The sequence below is a fragment of the Nerophis lumbriciformis genome, linkage group LG07 (genome assembly GCF_033978685.3).
Source record: "Nerophis lumbriciformis linkage group LG07, RoL_Nlum_v2.1, whole genome shotgun sequence".
NCBI lineage: Eukaryota > Metazoa > Chordata > Actinopteri > Syngnathiformes > Syngnathidae > Nerophis > Nerophis lumbriciformis.
In genome coordinates, this window is record NC_084554.2 from 3,983,417 (window position 1) to 4,001,839 (window position 18,423).

General features: G+C 45.2%; 1 protein-coding gene across 4 annotated transcripts in view; it reads right to left on the bottom strand.

Annotated features, from left to right (window-relative positions):
- Positions 1 to 7,092: 7,092 nt before the first annotated feature.
- Positions 7,093 to 18,423, bottom strand: part of mpp7a (MAGUK p55 scaffold protein 7a) — a 162,009-nt gene continuing 150,678 nt past the window's right edge. For all 4 annotated transcript variants that reach the window (XM_072913444.1, XM_061965919.2, XM_072913446.1 and 1 more), the window contains 3 exons: positions 17,358 to 17,466; positions 17,087 to 17,230; positions 7,093 to 7,865 (listed from right to left, as the gene is read on the bottom strand). In XM_072913444.1, the coding sequence (XP_072769545.1) occupies positions 7,686 to 7,865; positions 17,087 to 17,230; positions 17,358 to 17,466 (433 nt within the window). In that variant the 3' untranslated portion in view covers positions 7,093 to 7,685. The remainder of the gene's footprint in view (positions 7,866 to 17,086; positions 17,231 to 17,357; positions 17,467 to 18,423) is intronic.

Below are 18,423 nucleotides of genomic sequence, written 5' to 3' on the forward strand. Positions count from 1 at the left end.
GGCCAGTTGAAGCCACCAGGACCACATCATCTGCAAAAAGCAGGGACCTGATTTGATCCCATATGTCTTATTGTGCCATGGTCCGGGGACAGGCCACGGGATGTGTAGTGAAGCCTCTGTTGTCGTTATATAAACAAACTTTAAAGACATTTGATCAAAAACCAATGAAGCATCATCACTGCCATATAACCCAAAAACATAACATGATGAGTTTTGATCATTTTACAAAATTCTCATTCTTAAAAGCTATTTTAAGTGTCTTAATGGATTAGCCCCTGATGTGGTGTGTCAAGAAGGTGTGCAGACTACAGCTGGAGTCCTGCTCCACTCCTCTTCAACGGCACAGCAGTGGAGATGGTAAGCAGCACCAAGTTTCTGGGGGTGCAGATAACAGACAATATAATCACACACCTGAGCTCTTGTAAAAAGAGCTCAGCAGCGCATGCATTTTTTTTTTGCGTCGGATGAAAAGAGCACAGCTCTCTCAGCACATTCTACAGAGGCACTATAGAGAGCCTACTGACCAACAGCATCTCTGTCTGGACTGGAGCCGGCAGTGCCTCAGACTGGAAGTCTCTCCAGAGAGTTGTGAGGACGGTGGAAAAGATTGTCAGGACTCCTCTTCCTCCTATCCAGAAAATCGCAAAAAGCCACTGCCTGACCAGGGCTCAGAAAATCTGCAGAGACTCCTCCCACACCCACCAAGGACTGTTTTCACTGCTGAACTCTAGAAAGAGGTTCGCAGCCTCAGAAGCAGACCCTCCAGGTTCTGTAACAGCTTCTTCCCTCAGACTATAAAACTCTTGAACGCATCAAAATAATCCCCTAAATTCCCCCCAAAAATGGATTAACTCACTGGAATATAAAGACAATATAACATACATCCATAAACGTGGATAAATATGCAAAAGTGCAATATATTTATCTGTACAGTAATCTATAATAATTTATTTATATCTGCACCTTAAGCGGTAAGGTCTATTCAGGTGTACTGGAGAGGAGGCTACGCCGGATAGTCGAACCTCGGATTCAGGAGGAACAGTGTGGTTTTCGTCCTGGTCGTGGAACTGTGGACCAGCTCTATACTCTCGGCAGGGTCCTTGAGGGTGCATGGGAGTTTGCCCAACCAGTCTACATGTGTTTTGTGGACTTGGAGAAGGCATTCGACCGTGTCCCTCGGGAAGTCCTGTGGGGAGTGCTCAGAGAGTATGGGGTATCGGACTGTCTGATTTTGGCGGTCCGCTCCCTGTATGATCAGTGTCAGAGCTTGGTCCGCATTGCCGGCAGTAAGTCGGACACGTTTCCAGTGAGGGTTGGACTCCGCCAAGGCTGCCCTTTGTCACCGATTCTGTTCATAACTTTTATGGACAGAATTTCTAGGCGCAGTCAAGGCGTTGAGGGGATCTGGTTTGGTGGCTGCAGGATTAGGTCTCTGCTTTTTGCAGATGATGTGGTCCTGATGGCTTCATCTGGCCAGGATCTTCAGCTCTCGCTGGATCGGTTCGCAGCCGAGTGTGAAGCGACTGGGATGAGAATCAGCACCTCCAAGTCCGAGTCCATGGTTCTCGCCCGGAAAAGGGTGGAATGCCATCTTCGGGTTGGGGAGGAGACCCTGCCCCAAGTGGAGGAGTTCAAGTACCTCGGAGTCTTGTTCACGAGTGAGGGAAGAGTGGATCGTGAGATCGACAGGCGGATCGGTGCGGCATCTTCAGTAATGCGGACGCTGTATCGATCCGTTGTGGTGAAGAAGGAGCTGAGCTGGAAGGCAAAGCTCTCAATTTACCGGTCGATCTACGTTCCCATCCTCACCTATGGTCATGAGCTTTGGGTTATGACCGAAAGGACAAGATCACGGGTACAAGCGGCCGAAATGTGTTTCCTCCGCCGGGTGGCAGGGCTCTCCCTTAGAGATCGGGTGAGAAGCTCTGTCATCCGGGGGGAGCTCAAAGTAAAGCCGCTGCTCCTCCACATCGAGAGGAGCCAGATGAGGTGGTTCGGGCATCTGGTCAGGATGCCACCCGATCGCCTCCCTCGGGAGGTGTTTAGGGCACGTCCGACCGGTAGGAGGCCACGGGGAAGACCCAGGACACGTTGGGAAGACTATGTCTCCCGGCTGGCCTGGGAACGCCTCGGGATCCCCCGGGAGGAGCTGGACCAAGTGGCTGGGGAGAGGGAAGTCTGGGCTTCCCTGCTTAGGCTGCTGCCCCCGCGACCCGACCTTGGATAAGCGGAAGAAGATGGATGGATGGATGGATACAACAAGCTAATGCAACAAACTATAGTTCTTATCTGTACTGTAAAATTCAAATTTGAATGACAATAAAAGGAAGTCTAAGTCTAAGTCCAAGCTGTAGAGTGAAAAGGTGCCGGAAAACTCTGGGTCAGTCTGCTTTCTCAGTGAAGGCCTTACATCTGTGGAACTCTTTGCCACTGGAGACAAAGTCACAACTTTTCTCCACAAAACTGAAAAAGTGGCTTAAGGAAAATCAGAAGTGTGAGCACTAGAACTGGGTGTAGTATGCACACATTGGGCCAATTATTTTTAATGTGTTTTTATTTTTGTACTTGTCATGAGTGTGGCCTTTTTGAATGTGTTTTACACTTTTCTCAACAACTTTTTTTTTAAAGCCTAACCAGGGACAAATGTTGCAAATTAGCCTGTGGCTAGAAGTCCTATGTACTTTGACATCGGTTACCTGTGGGTAGCACTGTTTCATTGTACTGTCTCTGTCAAATAAATACATAAATAAATAAATACCCCCCAGGATGGTGACTTAGTTAAACCAGGCACAAAAGGAGGGTCCGGCCGATAGTCGAACCTCAGATTCAAGAGGAGCAATGTGGATTCCGTCCTGGTCGTGGAACAACTGACCAACTCTTTACTGTTGCGAGAATCCTGGAGATGGCCTGGGAGTACGCCTATCCAGTCTACATGTGCTTTGTGGATTTGGAGAAGGCGTATGACCGGGTCCCCCGGGAGATCTTGTGGGAGGTGCTGAGGGAGTACGGAGTGAGGGGAACCCTGCTGAGGGCCATCCAATCTCTGTACAACCAAAGCGAGAGTTGTGTCCGGGTGCTTGGATGTAAGTCGGATCCGTTTCCAGTGGGAGTTGGTCTCCTATCCTGTTTGTGATTTTCATGGACAGGATTTCTAGGCAGAGTCGTGACCATGGCGGAGAGGGTATACGTCGCGGGGGGCTAACTGTTGTGACGAAACGAGAGCTGAGCCAGAAGGCAAAGCTCTCGGTCTACCGAGCTATCTACATTCCTACTCTCACCTATGGTCATGAAGTGTGGGTCATGACCGAAAGAATAAGATCGCGGATACAAGCGGCCAGAATGAGTTTCCTCAGAAGGGTGGCTGGCATCTGCCTTAGAGATAGGGTGAGAAGTTCAGTCACCCGAGAGAGACTCGGAGTAGAGCCGCTGCTCCTTCGCTTGGAAAGGAACCAGCTTAGGTGGTTCGGGCATCTCGTGCGGATGCCTCACGAGCGTCTCCCTAGGGAGGACCTCGTTGCACGTCCCACTGGGAGGAGACCCCGCGGCAGGCCAAGGACCAGATGGGGGGATTACATCTCCTCTCTGGAGATCTTGTGGGAGGTGCTGAGGGAGTACGGGGTGAGGGGAACCCTGCTGAGGGCCATCCGATCTCTGTACAACCAAAGCGAGAGTTGTGTCCGGGTGCTTGGATGTAAGTCGGATCCGTTTCCAGTGGGAGTTGGTCTCCTATCCTGTTTGTGATTTTCATGGACAGGATTTCTAGGCAGAGCCGTGACCATGGCGGAGAGGGTATATGTCGCAGGGGGGCTAACTGTTGTGACGAAACGAGAGCTGAGCCAGAAAGCAAAGCTCTCGGTCTACCGAGCTATCTACATTCCTACTCTCACCTATGGTCATGAAGTGTGGGTCATGACCGAAAGAATAAGATCGTGGATACAAGCGGCCAGAATGAGTTTCCTCAGAAGGGTGGCTGGCGTTTCCCTTAGGGATAAGGTGAGAAGTTCAGTCACCCGAGAGAGACTCGGAGTAGAGCCGCTGGAAAGGAACCAGCTTAGGTGGTTCGGGCATCTCGTGCGGATGCCTCACGAGCGTCTCCCTAGGCAGGTCCTCGTTGCACGTCCCACTGGGAGGAGACCCCGCGGCAGGCCAAGGACCAGATCGGGGGATTACATCTCCTCTCTGGCCTGGGAACGCTTCGGGATTCCCCAGGAGGAAGTTGCTAATGTTGCTCTGGAGCTGTTGTCCCCGCGACCCCATTCCGGATAAGCGGTTGAAGATGGATGGATGGACAAAAGCGGTCTTTGTTAAAACTTTTTTCTTGATAAGATCATACTTGCCAACCTTGAGACCTCCGATTTCGGGAGGTGGGGGGTGGGGGCGGGTGCGTGGTCGGGGGTGGGGCGGGGGCGTGGTTGGGGGCGTGGTTAAGATATATATATATAAGAAATACTTGACTTTCAGTGAATTCTAGCTATATATATATTAGAGATGCGCGGATAGGCAATTATTTCATCCGCAACCGCATCAGAAAGTCGTCAACCATCCGCAATCCACCCGATCTAACATTTGATCAGAACCGCATCCGCCCGTTGTTATATATTTAATATAGACGATGTAAGGCATTAGTGAGGTTATAAAGCTTTTGCCTGTTAAAGAAAGGAGACTGATCCAATGCAGCACAGACATTCGCGTGCCACGCTGTCACGACCCAGACGCACACCAGTGCGCAATCATATGGGAGCCGCGCTGAGCGCACCTCCAAGCACGTCTCGCTGCCGGCGACGGCCGGGTATATGGGCCCGACGCTCCAGCGCCATCCATTTTCAGGGCTAGTTGATTCGGCAGGTGGGTTGTTACACACTCCTTAGCGGGTTCCAACTTCCATGGCCACCGTCCTAGCTGCTGTCTATATCAACCAGGGTGAGCCCCACCCCTTTCGTGAGCGCACTGCGCGCGGAGTGACCGCTGTTACGAGCCCCCGGCCACGGGGGTGGCGGGCAGGTAAGCTGCTTACCTGCTGCGCGTGACGCCGGCCGCGGTGAAGGTGGACGAGGCGGGGTGTCGGTGCGGTGGGCGCGGTGGTGACCCTGGACGTGCGTCGGGCCCTTCTCGCGGATCGCCTCAGCTACGGCTCCCGGTGGGGCCCTCTCGGGGGAAGGGGCCTCGGTGGCATATGCTGCAGGTGCCTGCTCGTTTTTCGTATGTGGGTAACAACATTTAACTATGTATATATATTTCCGAATTGGTTTAACTGCCACCCGCCTGAATCTATTTAAAATCTAATTTTTTTTTATTTCAACCACCCGACCCGACCCGACCCGCGGATAAAATCTAATTTTTTTTTATTTCATCCGCCCGATTATATATATATATATAAATAAATAAAATAAATACTTGAATTTCAGTGTTCATTTACAAACTACAACTCACAAACACTTTAGAGTTAGGCTCCACCATCAGAATGTGTACTTAAACTTATAAAGATCACATGGATATTATTCAGTGAGTTGATTCACCAAAACTACCGTATTTTCCGCACTATTAGCCGCACCTAAAAACCACAAATTTACTCAAAAGCTGACAGTGCGGCTTTTAACCCGGTGCGCTTTATATATGGATTAATATTAAGATTCATTTTCATAAAGTTTAGGTCTCGCAACTACGGTAAACAGCCGCCATCTTTTTTCCCCGTAGAACAGGAAGCGCTTCTTCTTCTACGCAAGCAACCGCCAAGGTAAGCACCCGCCCCCATAGAAAAGGAAGCGCTTCTTCTTCTACTGTAAGCAACCACCCGCCCCCGTAGAAGAAGAAGAAGCGCGCGGATATTACGTTTCATTTCCTTTGTGTGTTTACATCTGTAAAGACCACAAAATGGCTCCTACTAAGCGACAGGTTTCCGGTTCATGAAAAGACGCAATCTCTCCATCCGCACACGGACTACTATTTCACAGCAACTGCCTAAAGACTTTCAAGAAAAGCTGGCTACTTTCCGTGCATATTGTAAAAACAAGATAGCTGAAAAAAAGATCCGGCCAGAGAACATTATCAACATGGACGAGGTTCCACTGACTTTTGATATTCCTGTGAACCGCACTGTGGATACAACGGGAGCACGTACGGTGAATATTCGCACCACAGGGAATGAGAAGTCATCCTTCACTGTGGTTCTAGCTTGCCATGCTAATGGCCAGAAACTTCCACCCATGGTGATATTCAAAAGGAAGACCTTGCCAAAAGAGACCTTTCCAGCCGGCGTCATCATAAAAGCTAACTCGAAGGGATGAATGGATGAAGAAAAGATGAGCGAGTGGTTAAGGTAAGTTTACGCGAAGAGGCCGGGTGGCTTTTTTCACGCAGCTCCGTCCATGTTGATATACGACTCCATGCGCGCCCACATCACGCTGGTTTTTAATATATTATTAAAGTTTGACTGACCTATCTGACTGTTTTTTTGACATTCCTTTAGCGCAGTTAGATGCGGCTTACAACACGGGGCGGCTTATAGGTGGACAAAGTTTTGAAATATGCCGTTCATATGCGGCTTATGGTGCGGAAAATACGGTAACCTGTTATACAGGAGGAAAAAGCACACAGGACGTTTCAATTGTTCACAGACTGGTCGCGCTCATCAGAATGACAAGACACTTCCGGTCTGCAGGTGATAGCATTCAATTGGGAAGAAACGCCCTACTGCCCCCTACTGACCAATGTGAATACTGATAAATGTGTAATGACAGCTCCAAAAACGAATTCACACCACAAAATAAGATAAATAAATCAACACAAAAATGTGACACATTATGGGTGGGTCACATATGCATGTACAGTAGATGGCAGTATTGTCCTGTTTAAAAGTGTCACAACATTGCTGTTTACGGCAGACGAACTGCTTTACGGTAGACACCGTTGTTGTTGTGTGTTGTCAACACGTCACTCAGGTCCGCCTGAATTTCGGGAGTCTTCCGGAAAATCCGGGAGGGTCGGCAAGTATGGATAAGATAGACTTTTACTTTAAGTTAAGAGTTGAGGAAAAGGAGACGTTCTTAAAGAAAAAAAACACAAGCATCAAAACCAGATTAAGACAAGCTGCTTTAATAAACCTGAAAACTGCGAATTGACCCATGTGTACAACATCAAATTAGTTAAAAAAAAAAACGACAATTTTAAATTGAACTACCAATAATCATGAAGCAGTCAGAAGTGGCTACAATCCCCAAAAATCATGGCCAAACTCAATTCTAGCGTACAAATACAATCAGGATGAAGTTGCTCTCAAAAATGAAGATATGTACTGTATATAAAAAGGTTAAAAAACTAGAAGATATTAGAAAATATATTACTTTTTTCATAAAATTAAACCCTCAAAGAGCTGTGCCAGACAATGTTTGACGCTGAAAGAAAGCATAGAAACGTAAACGATACTAAAAAAGAAGCAAAAAGACTTCCCTTCTTCTTTTAAAGACGTGTCCATGTACCGTCAGGCTTCTGGCTGCCATTGCGGATCTTCTCCTGGTGCTGGGATTTTTGGTTTCCACGTTGCAACCCAGACTAGGATCGAGATCGCTCCTTCCTGGAAAGACCTGCTTGGATTCCTAACTGCTGTTGGAATCCGTCCAGACTGAATCGGAGCCGAGCCTGGGTCCTGCCAATGATACAACCCTGCATATTCCCTTGTTCTTCTGACCTCAGGAGTGAGTCCAGCTGACCGGAACCCAGTGAGTGTCCGTCTCCACCTGCTGGAGCGCCAAACGCAGCTCGCCGAACGCTTCCGTGAGGTCGTCGTTTACGACGACCTTCTCAAAGAGGTGGCCGTACTGCGCCTCCATTGTCTGTGCCGTCGCCACCAACTCCTGAAAGTCCTCCTCCTGTGGGCAAGCGTGGAAGCAGGAACAAGGTCAGTGGATGAGGATGCTGGTTATGCAAGAGCTGGGATGTTTTCAGCTTGCAGGCAGATCCTGGCAACATGCGACGTGTTAGCTCAGTTTTTATTTAATATCACCAATAATGAATATGATAAATAATTACTTTTGCATTTTCTCAGTAATTGTAGGTGTTTCGATGATCCGCTTATTAGAGATGCGCGGATAGGCAATTATTTCATCCGCAACCGCATCACAAAAGTCGTCAACCATCCGCCATCCACCCGAACTAACATTTAATCAAAACCGCACCCGCCCGTTGTTATATATCTAATATCAGAGGTGGGTAGTAACGCGCTACATTTACTCCGTTACATCTACTTGAGTAACTTTTGGGATAAATTGTACTTCTAAGAGTACCGTATTTTCCGCACCATTAGCCGCACCTAAAAACCACAAATTTACTCAAAAGCTGACAGTGCGGCTTTTAACCCGGTGCGCTTTATATATGGATAAATATTAAGATTCATTTTCATAAAGTATAGGTCTCGCAACTTCGGTAAACAGCCGCCATCTTTTTTCCCGGTAGAACAGGAAGCGCTTCTTCTTCTACGCAAGCAACCGCCAAGGTAAGCACCCGCCCCCATAGAACAGGAAGCGCTTCTTCTTCTACTGTAAGCAACCACCCGCCCGCGTAGAAGAAGAAAAAGCGCGCGGATATCACCGTACGTTTCATTTCCTTTGTGTGTTTACATCTGTAAAGACCACAAAATGGCTCCTACAAAGCGACAAGGATCTGGTTCATGAAAAGACGCAATCTCTCCATCCACACACGGATTACTACCGTATTTCACAGCAACTGATATTCCTGTGAACCGCACTGTGGATACAACGGGAGCACGTACGGTGAATATTCGCACCACAGGGAATGAGAAGTCATCCTTCACTGTGGTTCTAGCTTGCCATGCTAATGGCCAGAAACTTCCACCCATGGTGATATTCAAAAGGAAGACCTTGCCAAAAGAGACCTTTCCAGCCGGCGTCATCATAAAAGCTAACTCGAAGGGATGGATGAAGAAAAGATGAGCGAGTGGTTAAGGTAAGTTTAAGTTTACGCGAAGAGGCCGGATGGCTTTTTTCACGCAGCTCTGTCCATGTTGATATACGTATGTTTGTGATTGCACATTTGCGTACATTTTGGGAGTGAACAGAGTTGTTAGAACGCTGGTTTTTAATATATTATTAAAGTTTGACTGACCTATCTGACTGTTTTTTTGACATTCCTTTTAGCGCAGTTAGATGCGGCTTACAACACCGGGCGGCTTATAGGTGGACAAAGTTTTGAAATATGCCGTTCATTGAAGGCGCGGCTTATAACCCAGGGCGCCTTATGGTGCGGAAAATACGGTAGTTTTAATGCAACTTACTTTTACTTTTACTTGAGTATATTTATAGAGAAGAAACGCTACTTTTACTCCGCTACTTTTATCTACATTCAGCTCGCTACTAATTTTTATCGATCTGTTAATGCACGCTTTGTTTGTTTTGGTTTGTCAGACAGACCTTCGAAGTGCCTGCGTTACTGGTGACGTTTCATTCCGTTCCACCAATAAAATGCAGTCACTAGTGACGTTTGACTCCGTTCCACCAATCAGATGCAGTCACTGGTGACGTTGGACCAATCAAACAGAGCCAGGCGGTCACATGACCAGACTTAAACAAGTTGAAAAACTTATTGGGGTGTTACCATTTAGTGGTCAATTGTACGGAATATGTACTGTACTGTGCAATCTACTAATACAAGTTTCAATCAATCAATCAAAAGTGTGAAGGAAAAAAGACACTTTTTTATTTCAACCGTACATCCCGTCACAAGCCTAAAGACTGACTGCACAGTTCCTGTCTTCACAATAAAAGTGCCGCAAGCTACGGAATTTGCCGCCAATGTATTTCTTGTAAAGTGTGTGAAAACGAATATGGAAGCTGGACAAATAAGATGCCAAAAACCAACCACTTTCATGTGGTATTAGACAGAAAGGAGGAACTTTTTTTCTCCTGCATTTGAAAACGTGGACGTTATCATCACTACTGTCTGATTACAATCAATGCAAGTCATCAGAATCAGGTAATACACCAACTTATATTCTTGTCTTCATGAAAGAAAGGAATCTATATGTGTTAAACATGCATGTATATTCATTAAAACACCTTAAACATGTAAACAAAAACGGCAAAATAAATAAATATAAATGATATACTGTATATATCAATGTATGTGTATATATGTATATATATATATATATATATATATATATATATATGATATGTGTGTGTATGTTACTCATCAGTTACTCAGTACTTGAGTAGTTTTTTCACAACATACTTTTTACTTTTACTCAAGTAAATATTTGGGTGACTACTCCTTACTTTTACTTGAGTAATAAATCTCTAAAGTAACAGTACTCTTACTTGAGTACAATTTCTGGCTACTCTACCCACCTCTGTCTAATATAGACGATGCAAGGCATTAGTGAGGTTATAAAGCTTTTGCCTGTTAAAGAAAGGAGACTGATCCAATGCAGCAGAGACATTCAATGCGTGCCACGCCGTCACGGCCCAGACGCGCTCCAGTGCGCAATCATCCGGGAGCCGCGCTGAGCGCACCTCCAAGAGCGCTCGCGCCACTCAAACTGCTGCGTTCTATCTTGTTTTAACATCCCGTGGCACTCTTCTGGGATCACGGCGGACGAAACTGCTCATGCTCGGGGTGTTTGTGGAGGTTCGGGGTTTTTGCACAAATGTGATGCACCATGTTAGAATGTCCCGGTTTTGTGACTGTCGTAGACATGAACAGCGTCGCAGCTCTTGCAAATCACGTAGCCAGCATTACTATCATCCTGATTTACAACCTCATAAAAACGAGTCCACGCTGAACTTTTCTGGCCTTTTTTCCCCCTGGTCTTTAGTATTCCCTTTTTTTAGTTTGTCACGTACCACGTTTGCTGCCGGCGTTGCCATCTCTTTTTTTTTTCTTCTTCTGTTGTGGCATATGCTGCAGGTGCCTGCTCGTTTTTCGTATGTGGGTAACAACATTTAACTATGTATATATATTTCCCAATTGGTTTAACTGCCACCCGTCCATCCATCCATCCATCTTCTTCCGCTTATCCGAGGTCGGGTCGCGGGGGCAGCAGCCTAAGCAGGGAAGCCCAGACTTCCCTCTCCCCAGCCACTTCGTCCAGCTCCTCCCGGGGGATCCCGAGGCGTTCCCAGGCCAGCCGGGAGACATAGTCTTCCCAGCGTGTCCTGGGTCTTCCCCGTGGCCTCCTACCGGTCGGACGTGCCCTAAACACCTCCCGAGGGAGGCGATCGGGTGACATCCTGACCAGATGCCTGAACCACCTCATCTGGCTCCTCTCGATGTGGAGGAGCAGCGGCTTTACTTTGAGCTCCCCCCGAATGACAGAGCTTCTCACCCTATCTCTAAGGGAGAGCCCCGCCACCCGGCGGAGGAAACTCATTTCGGCCGCTTGTACCCGTGATCTTGTCCTTTCGGTCATAACCCAAAGCTCATGACCATAGGTGAGGATGGGAACGTAGATCGACCGGTAAATTGAGAGCTTTGCCTTCCGGCTCAGCTCCTTCTTCACCACAACGGATCGATACAGCGTCCGCATTACTGAAGATGCCGCACCGATCCGCCTGTCGATCTCACGATCCACTCTTCCCTCACTCGTGAACAAGACTCCGAGGTACTTGAACTCCTCCACTTGGGGCAAGATCTCCTCCCCAACCCGAAGATGGCATTCCACCCTTTTCCGGGCGAGAACCATGGACTCGGACTTGGAGGTGCTGATTCTCATCCCAGTCGCTTCACACTCGGCTGCGAACCGATCCAGCGAGAGCTGAAGATCCTGGCCAGATGAAGCCATCAGGACCACATCATCTGCAAAAAGCAGAGACCTAATCCTGCAGCCACCAAACCAGATCCTCTCAACGCCTTGACTGCGCCTAGAAATTCTGTCCATAAAAGTTATGAACAGAATGGGTGACAAAGGGCAGCCTTGGCGGAGTCCAACCCTCACTGGAAACGTGTCCGACTTACTGCCGGCAATGCGGACCAAGCTCTGACACTGATCATACAGGGAGCGGACCGCCAAAATCAGACAGTCCGATACCCCATACTCTCTGAGCACTCCCCACAGGACTTCCCGAGGGACACGGTCGAATGCCTTCTCCAAGTCCACAAAACACATGTAGACTGGTTGGGCAAACTCCCATGCACCCTCAAGGACCCTGCCGAGAGTATAGAGCTGGTCCACAGTTCCACGACCAGGACGAAAACCACACTGTTCCTCCTGAATCCGAGGTTCGACTATCCGGCGTAGCCTCCTCTCCAGTACACCTGAATAGACCTTACTGGGAAGGCTGAGGAGTGTGATCCCACGATAGTTGGAACACACCCTCCGGTTCCCCTTCTTAAAGAGAGGAACCACCACCCCGGTCTGCCAATCCAGAGGTACCGCCCCCGATGTCCACGCGATGCTGCAGAGTCTTGTCAACCAAGACAGCCCCACAGCATCCAGAGCCTTAAGGAACTCCGGGCGGATCCCACCCACCTGAATCTATTTAAAATCTAATTTTTTTTTATTTCAACCGCCCGACCCGACCCGCGGATAAAATCTTTTTTTTTTTTTTTTTTTTCAACCGCCCGACCCGCGGATAATCCGCGGACTCCGCGGTTGCGTCCGCAAACCGCGCATCTCTACCGCTTATACAAAACCCCAAACCAGTGAAGTTGTCACGTTGTGTAAATGGTAAATAAAAAGAGAATACAATGATTTGCAAATCCTTTTCAACTTATATTCAATTGAATAGACTGCAAAGAGGAGATATTTAACGTTCGAACTGAGAAACGTTGTTATTTTTTTGCAAAAATTAGCTCATTTGGAATTTGATGCCTGCAACATGTTTCAAAAAAGCTGATAAAGTTGAGGAATGCTCATCAAACACTTATTTGGAACATCCCACAGGTGTGCAGGCTAATTGGGAACAGGTGGGTGCCATGATTGGGTATAAAAGTAGATTCCATGAAATGCTCAGTCATTCACAAACAAGGATGGGGCGAGGGTCACCACTTTGTCAACAAAAGCGTGAGCAAATTTTTGAACAGTTTAAGAAAAGCCTTTCTCAAGCAGCTATTGCAAGGAATTTAGGGATTTCACCATCTACGCTCCGTAATATCATCAAAATGTTCAGAGAATCTGGAGAAATCACTGCACGTAAGCCATGATATGACGGACCTTCGATCCCTCAGGTGGTACTGCATCAAAAAGCGACATCGGTGTGTAAAGGATATCACCACATGGGCTCAGGAACACTTCAGAAACCCACTGTCAGTAACTAAAGTTGGTCGCTACATCTGTAAGTGCAAGTTAAAACTCTACTATGCAAAGCCAAAAGCCATTTATCAACAACACCCAGAAACGCCGATGGCTTCGCTGGGCCCGAGCTCATCTAAGATGGACTGATGCAAAGTGGAAAAGTGTTCTGTGGTCTGACGAGTCCACATTTGAAATTGTTTTTGGAAACTGTGGACGTCGTGTCCTCCGGACGAAAGAGGAAAAGAACCTTCCGGATTGTTATAGGCGCAAAGTGTAAAAGCCAGCATGTGTGATGGTATGGGGGTGTATTAGTGCCCAAGACATGGGTAACTTACACATCTGTGAAGGCGCCATTAATGCTGAAAGGTACATACAGGTTTAGGAGCAACATATGTTGCCATCCCAGACAATAGTAAAAGAGTGCGGGTACTAGACTGGCCTGCCTGCAGTCCAGACCTGTCTCCCATTGAAAATGTGTGGTGCATTATGAAGCCTAAAATAGCACAACGGAGACCCCCGGACTGTTGAACAACTTAAGCTGTACATCAGGGGTGCTCACACTTTTTCTGCAGGCGAGCTACTTTTCAATTGATCGAGTCGTGGGGATCTACCTCATTCATATATATCATTTATATTTACTTATTTATGAAATATATGTTTTTGTTAACAAGTTAAAGGTGTTTAATGACAATACAAGCATTTTTAACACATATAGTTAATATTGTTAATAAATTAAAGGTGTTTAATGAAAATACAAGTATGTTTAACACATATAGTTAATATTGTTAATAAGTTAAAGGTGTTTAAAGATAATGCAAACATGTTTAACACATACAGTTAATATTGTTAACAAGTTAAAGATGTTTAGTGATAATGTAAGCATGTTTAACACATATAGTTAATATTGTTAATAAATTAAAGGTGTTTAATGATAATACAAGAATGTTTAATACATATAGTTAATATTGTTAACAAGTTAAAGGTGTTTAAAGATAATACAAGAATGTTTAACACATATAGTTAATATTGTTAACAAGTTAAAGGTGTTTAAAGATAATACAAGCATGTTTAACACATATAGTTAATATTGTTAATAAATTAAAGGTATTTAATGAAAATACAAGTATGTTTAACACATATAGTTAATATTGTTAATAAGTTAAAGGTGTTTAAAGATAATGCAAACATGTTTAACACATATAGTTAATATTGTTAACAAGTTAAAGATGTTTAGTGATAATGTAAGCATGTTTAACACATATAGTTAATATTGTTAATAAGATAAAGGTGTTTAAAGATAATACAAGCATGTTTAACACATATAGTTAATATTGTTAACAAGTTAAAGGTGTTTAAAGATAATACAAGCATGTTTAACACATATAGTTAATATTGTTAACAAGTTAAAGGTGTTTAAAGATAATACAAGCATGTTTAACACATATAGTTAATATTGTTAACAACTTAAAGGTGTTTAAAGATAATGCAAGCATGTTTAACACATATAGTTAATATTGTTAACAAGTTAAAGGTGTTTAAAGATAATACAAGCATGTTTAACACATAGTTAATATTGTTAACAAGTTAAAGGTGTTTAAAGATAATACAAGCATGTTTAACACATATAGTTAATATTGTTAATAAGTTAAAAGTGTTTAGAGATAATACAAGCATGTTTAACACATATAGATTATTTTCTTTCATGAAGACAAGAATATAAGTTGGTGTATTACCTGATTGTGATGACTTGCATTGATAGGAATCAGACAGTGGTGCTGATAAGGTCCGCATTTTCGAATGGAGGAGAAAAAAAGTCCTCCTTTCTGTCCAATACCACATGAAAGTGTTTGGTTTTTGGCATCTTATTTGTCCAGCTTCCGTACTCCTTTGTATACACTTTACAAGAAATACATTGTCGGCAAACTCCGTAGCTTGCTAGCTTGTGCATGCCAGCTTTCTGAGACTCTTATTTTGGTAGCGCAGGCAGAATGAAGCAGCGCTTTTATTGTGCAACTGTGCAGTCGGTCTTTGGAGTTTTGACGACAGGTACGGCGCCAGAGTCTGTTGAAATAAAGCGTTTCTCGCCTTCCAGTCGGTAATTTTAATGATCTGGCAGCAGCCAGCGTCATCTCAGAAGACCCTCGGGCGCCGTGAATGTCAATCAAGTGACGAAAGTGACGTCATAGTGAAGGTTTATGATCACTCATTTTTAGGACTATTTTTTTTAATGCCTGGCTGGTGATCGACTGACACACCCTCCGAGATCGACCGGTAGCTCGCGATCGACGTAATGAGCACCCCTGCGTGTACATCAAGCAAGAATGGGAAATAATTCCACTTCAAAAATGTGTCTCCTCAGTTCCCAAATGTTTACTGAGTGTTGTTAAAAGGAAAGGCCATGTAACACAGTGGTGAACATGCCTTTTTTGCAATGTATTGCTGCCATTAAATTCTAAGTTCATGATTATTTGCAAAACAAATCACGATTCTCTGTTCAAACATGAAATATCTTGTCTTTGTTGTCCATTCAATTGAATATCAGTTGAAAAATCATTGTATTCTCTTTTTACTTCACTGGTTTTTGTGTGTTTTGTATTTTGCGCGGATGAAGACCGAGAGCAAAATGGATCGCACGCCTTGTTCTGCAGACACAATCCACTTTGCACAGGTTTGGTAGATCAGCTATGTGTCGTGTGCTACCGGGTTTACACGCAAACCTGTAGTAAATCAGGGTCCTTAATCCCATGCTTGTGCTACGGCATACATCTCATTGTGCAAAATGTGAATGTTCCAAGGGGGTAACTTCGGCCTTTTGTGTACCGTATTTTCCGCACTATAAGGCGCACCTAAAAACCACAAATTTTCTCAAAAGCTGACAGTGCGCCTTATAACCCGGTGCGCTTTATATATGGATAAAATATTAAGATTAATTTTCATAAAGTTTCGGTCTCGCAACTTCGGTAAACAGCCGCCATCTTTTTTCCCGGTAGAACAGGAAGCGCTTCTTCTTCTACGTAAGCAACCGCCAAGGTAAGCACCCGCCCCTATAGAACAGGAAGCGCTTCTTCTTCTACTGTAAGCAACCACCCGCCCGCGTAGAAGAAGAAAAAGCGCGCGGATATCACCGTACGTTTCATTTCCTTTGTGTGTTTACATCTGTAAAGACCACAAAATGGCTCCTACTAAGCGACAAGGATCCGGTTCATGAAAAGACGCAATCTCTCCATCCGCACACGGATTACTATTTCACAGCAACTGATATTCCTGTGAACCGCACTGTGGATACAACGGGAGCACGTACGGTGAATATTCGCACCACAGGGAATGAGAAGTCATCCTTCACTGTGGTTCTAGCTTGCCATGCTAATGGCCAGAAACTTCCACCCATGGTGATATTCAAAAGGAAGACCTTGCCAAAAGAGACCTTTCCAGCCGGGCGTCATCATAAAAGCTAACTCGAAGGGATGGATGAAGAAAAGATGAGCGAGTGGTTAAGGTAAGTTTAAGTTTACGCGAAGAGGCCGGGTGGCTTTTTTCACGCAGCTCCGTCCATGTTGATATACGACTCCATGCACGCCCACATCACGCTGGTTTTTAATATATTATTAAAGTTTGACTGACCTATCTGACTGTTTTTTTGACATTCCTTTAGCGCAGTTAGATGCGGCTTACAACACGGGGCGGCTTATAGGTGGACAAAGTTTTGAAATATGCCGTTCATTGAAGGCGCGGCTTATAACCCAGGGCGCCTTATGGTGCGGAAAATACGGTACTGTTGTGTGAAGTCAAGGACAAAGAGCAATGATGAGCTATGTACCAGTATAGCATGTGTTCAGTACTCACCGCAAACGGCCTCGCAGCTCCCTTGTCATCCTTGCTTGAAATGACTTTCGCGTCCTTCCTCGTCTCCCTCAGTCTATCTATCGTCGGGGGCTTCACGAAAACCACAAAGGGTTTGAACTCCGCCGTCCGCAGGTGCTTTATCGTCTGTAGAAATGATGAACAAATGCAGAGAGATCGTCGGGACACGAACGGACCTCATGATTAAACGTTTGCTCGTAAATTGTGCGGGGGGATCCAAAGACCCGGATGCTGATTTGTCCGACACACTTACGTGAGGCTGGACGTCTAACAGGCACACTCTGTTCTTGGAGAGGACCGAACGTATGGAGTCTAAACTCGTCCCGTAGTAATTGCCCTTGTACTCGCCGTACTCGATGAACCTGGGAAGTAGAAAAAGACGGCGTGGCATTTCAGTAAAAATGGTGACTCATGATCCGGGGAGGAACATTCAGGTCGTAAACCAAAAGGAGATCCGTCACAAAAATACAGTAATTACTTAAAAAAAAATCCAATTTATAAAAAAAATGTTGTGTTTATACTCGGCTAAATTGAGGTCCTCAGTAGAATTTTTTTATTGATGTGAAATTATTTATATACTTTTTTTTTTAAACAAACTTGAATTTTGAATTTGATGCATGCATTTATGCAACAAATTAATGGGAAATACATTGTTCAATGATTCATGCTTTTTGTGCAAAATAATCAATAGTACATGGACAAGATTGATTTAATCTGATTATCATTGGGATTAGGCTGTTCCTTTGTACATGAACCATAAAAAAATGACCTGATTAGGACATACTTGCCAACCTTGAGACCTCCGATTTCGGGAGGTGGGGGGGTGGGGTGGTGGGGGGGTGTGGTCGGGGTGTGGTGGGGGCGGGGCTAAGAGGGGAGGGGTATATTTACAGCTAGAATTCACCGAGTCAGATATTTCATATATATATATATATATATATATATATATGTATGTGTGGGAAAAAAATCACAAGACTACTTCATCTCTACAGGCCTGTTTCATGAGGGGTTCCCTCAATCATCAGGAGGTTTTAATGGCAGCATTCACATACCATGTCTGTGTGATCATGTTTTGTTTTAGTCATGTTCGGTTTTGTTTTTGGACTTTTTGTGCACTTTTGTTTTGTTTTGTCACCATAGCAACCCATTCGTTTTCACCTGTCACGTCACGCACCTGTTTCACGTTTTGAGTCGCGCACCTGTTTTCGTTAATCATGTCGGTAGTATTTAAGTTCATTGTTTTCAGTTCGTCGTCCTGGCGAAATCCCGGATTCATACCCCTGTCACACTTTTACCTCTGCGCACTTCATAGTCCATGC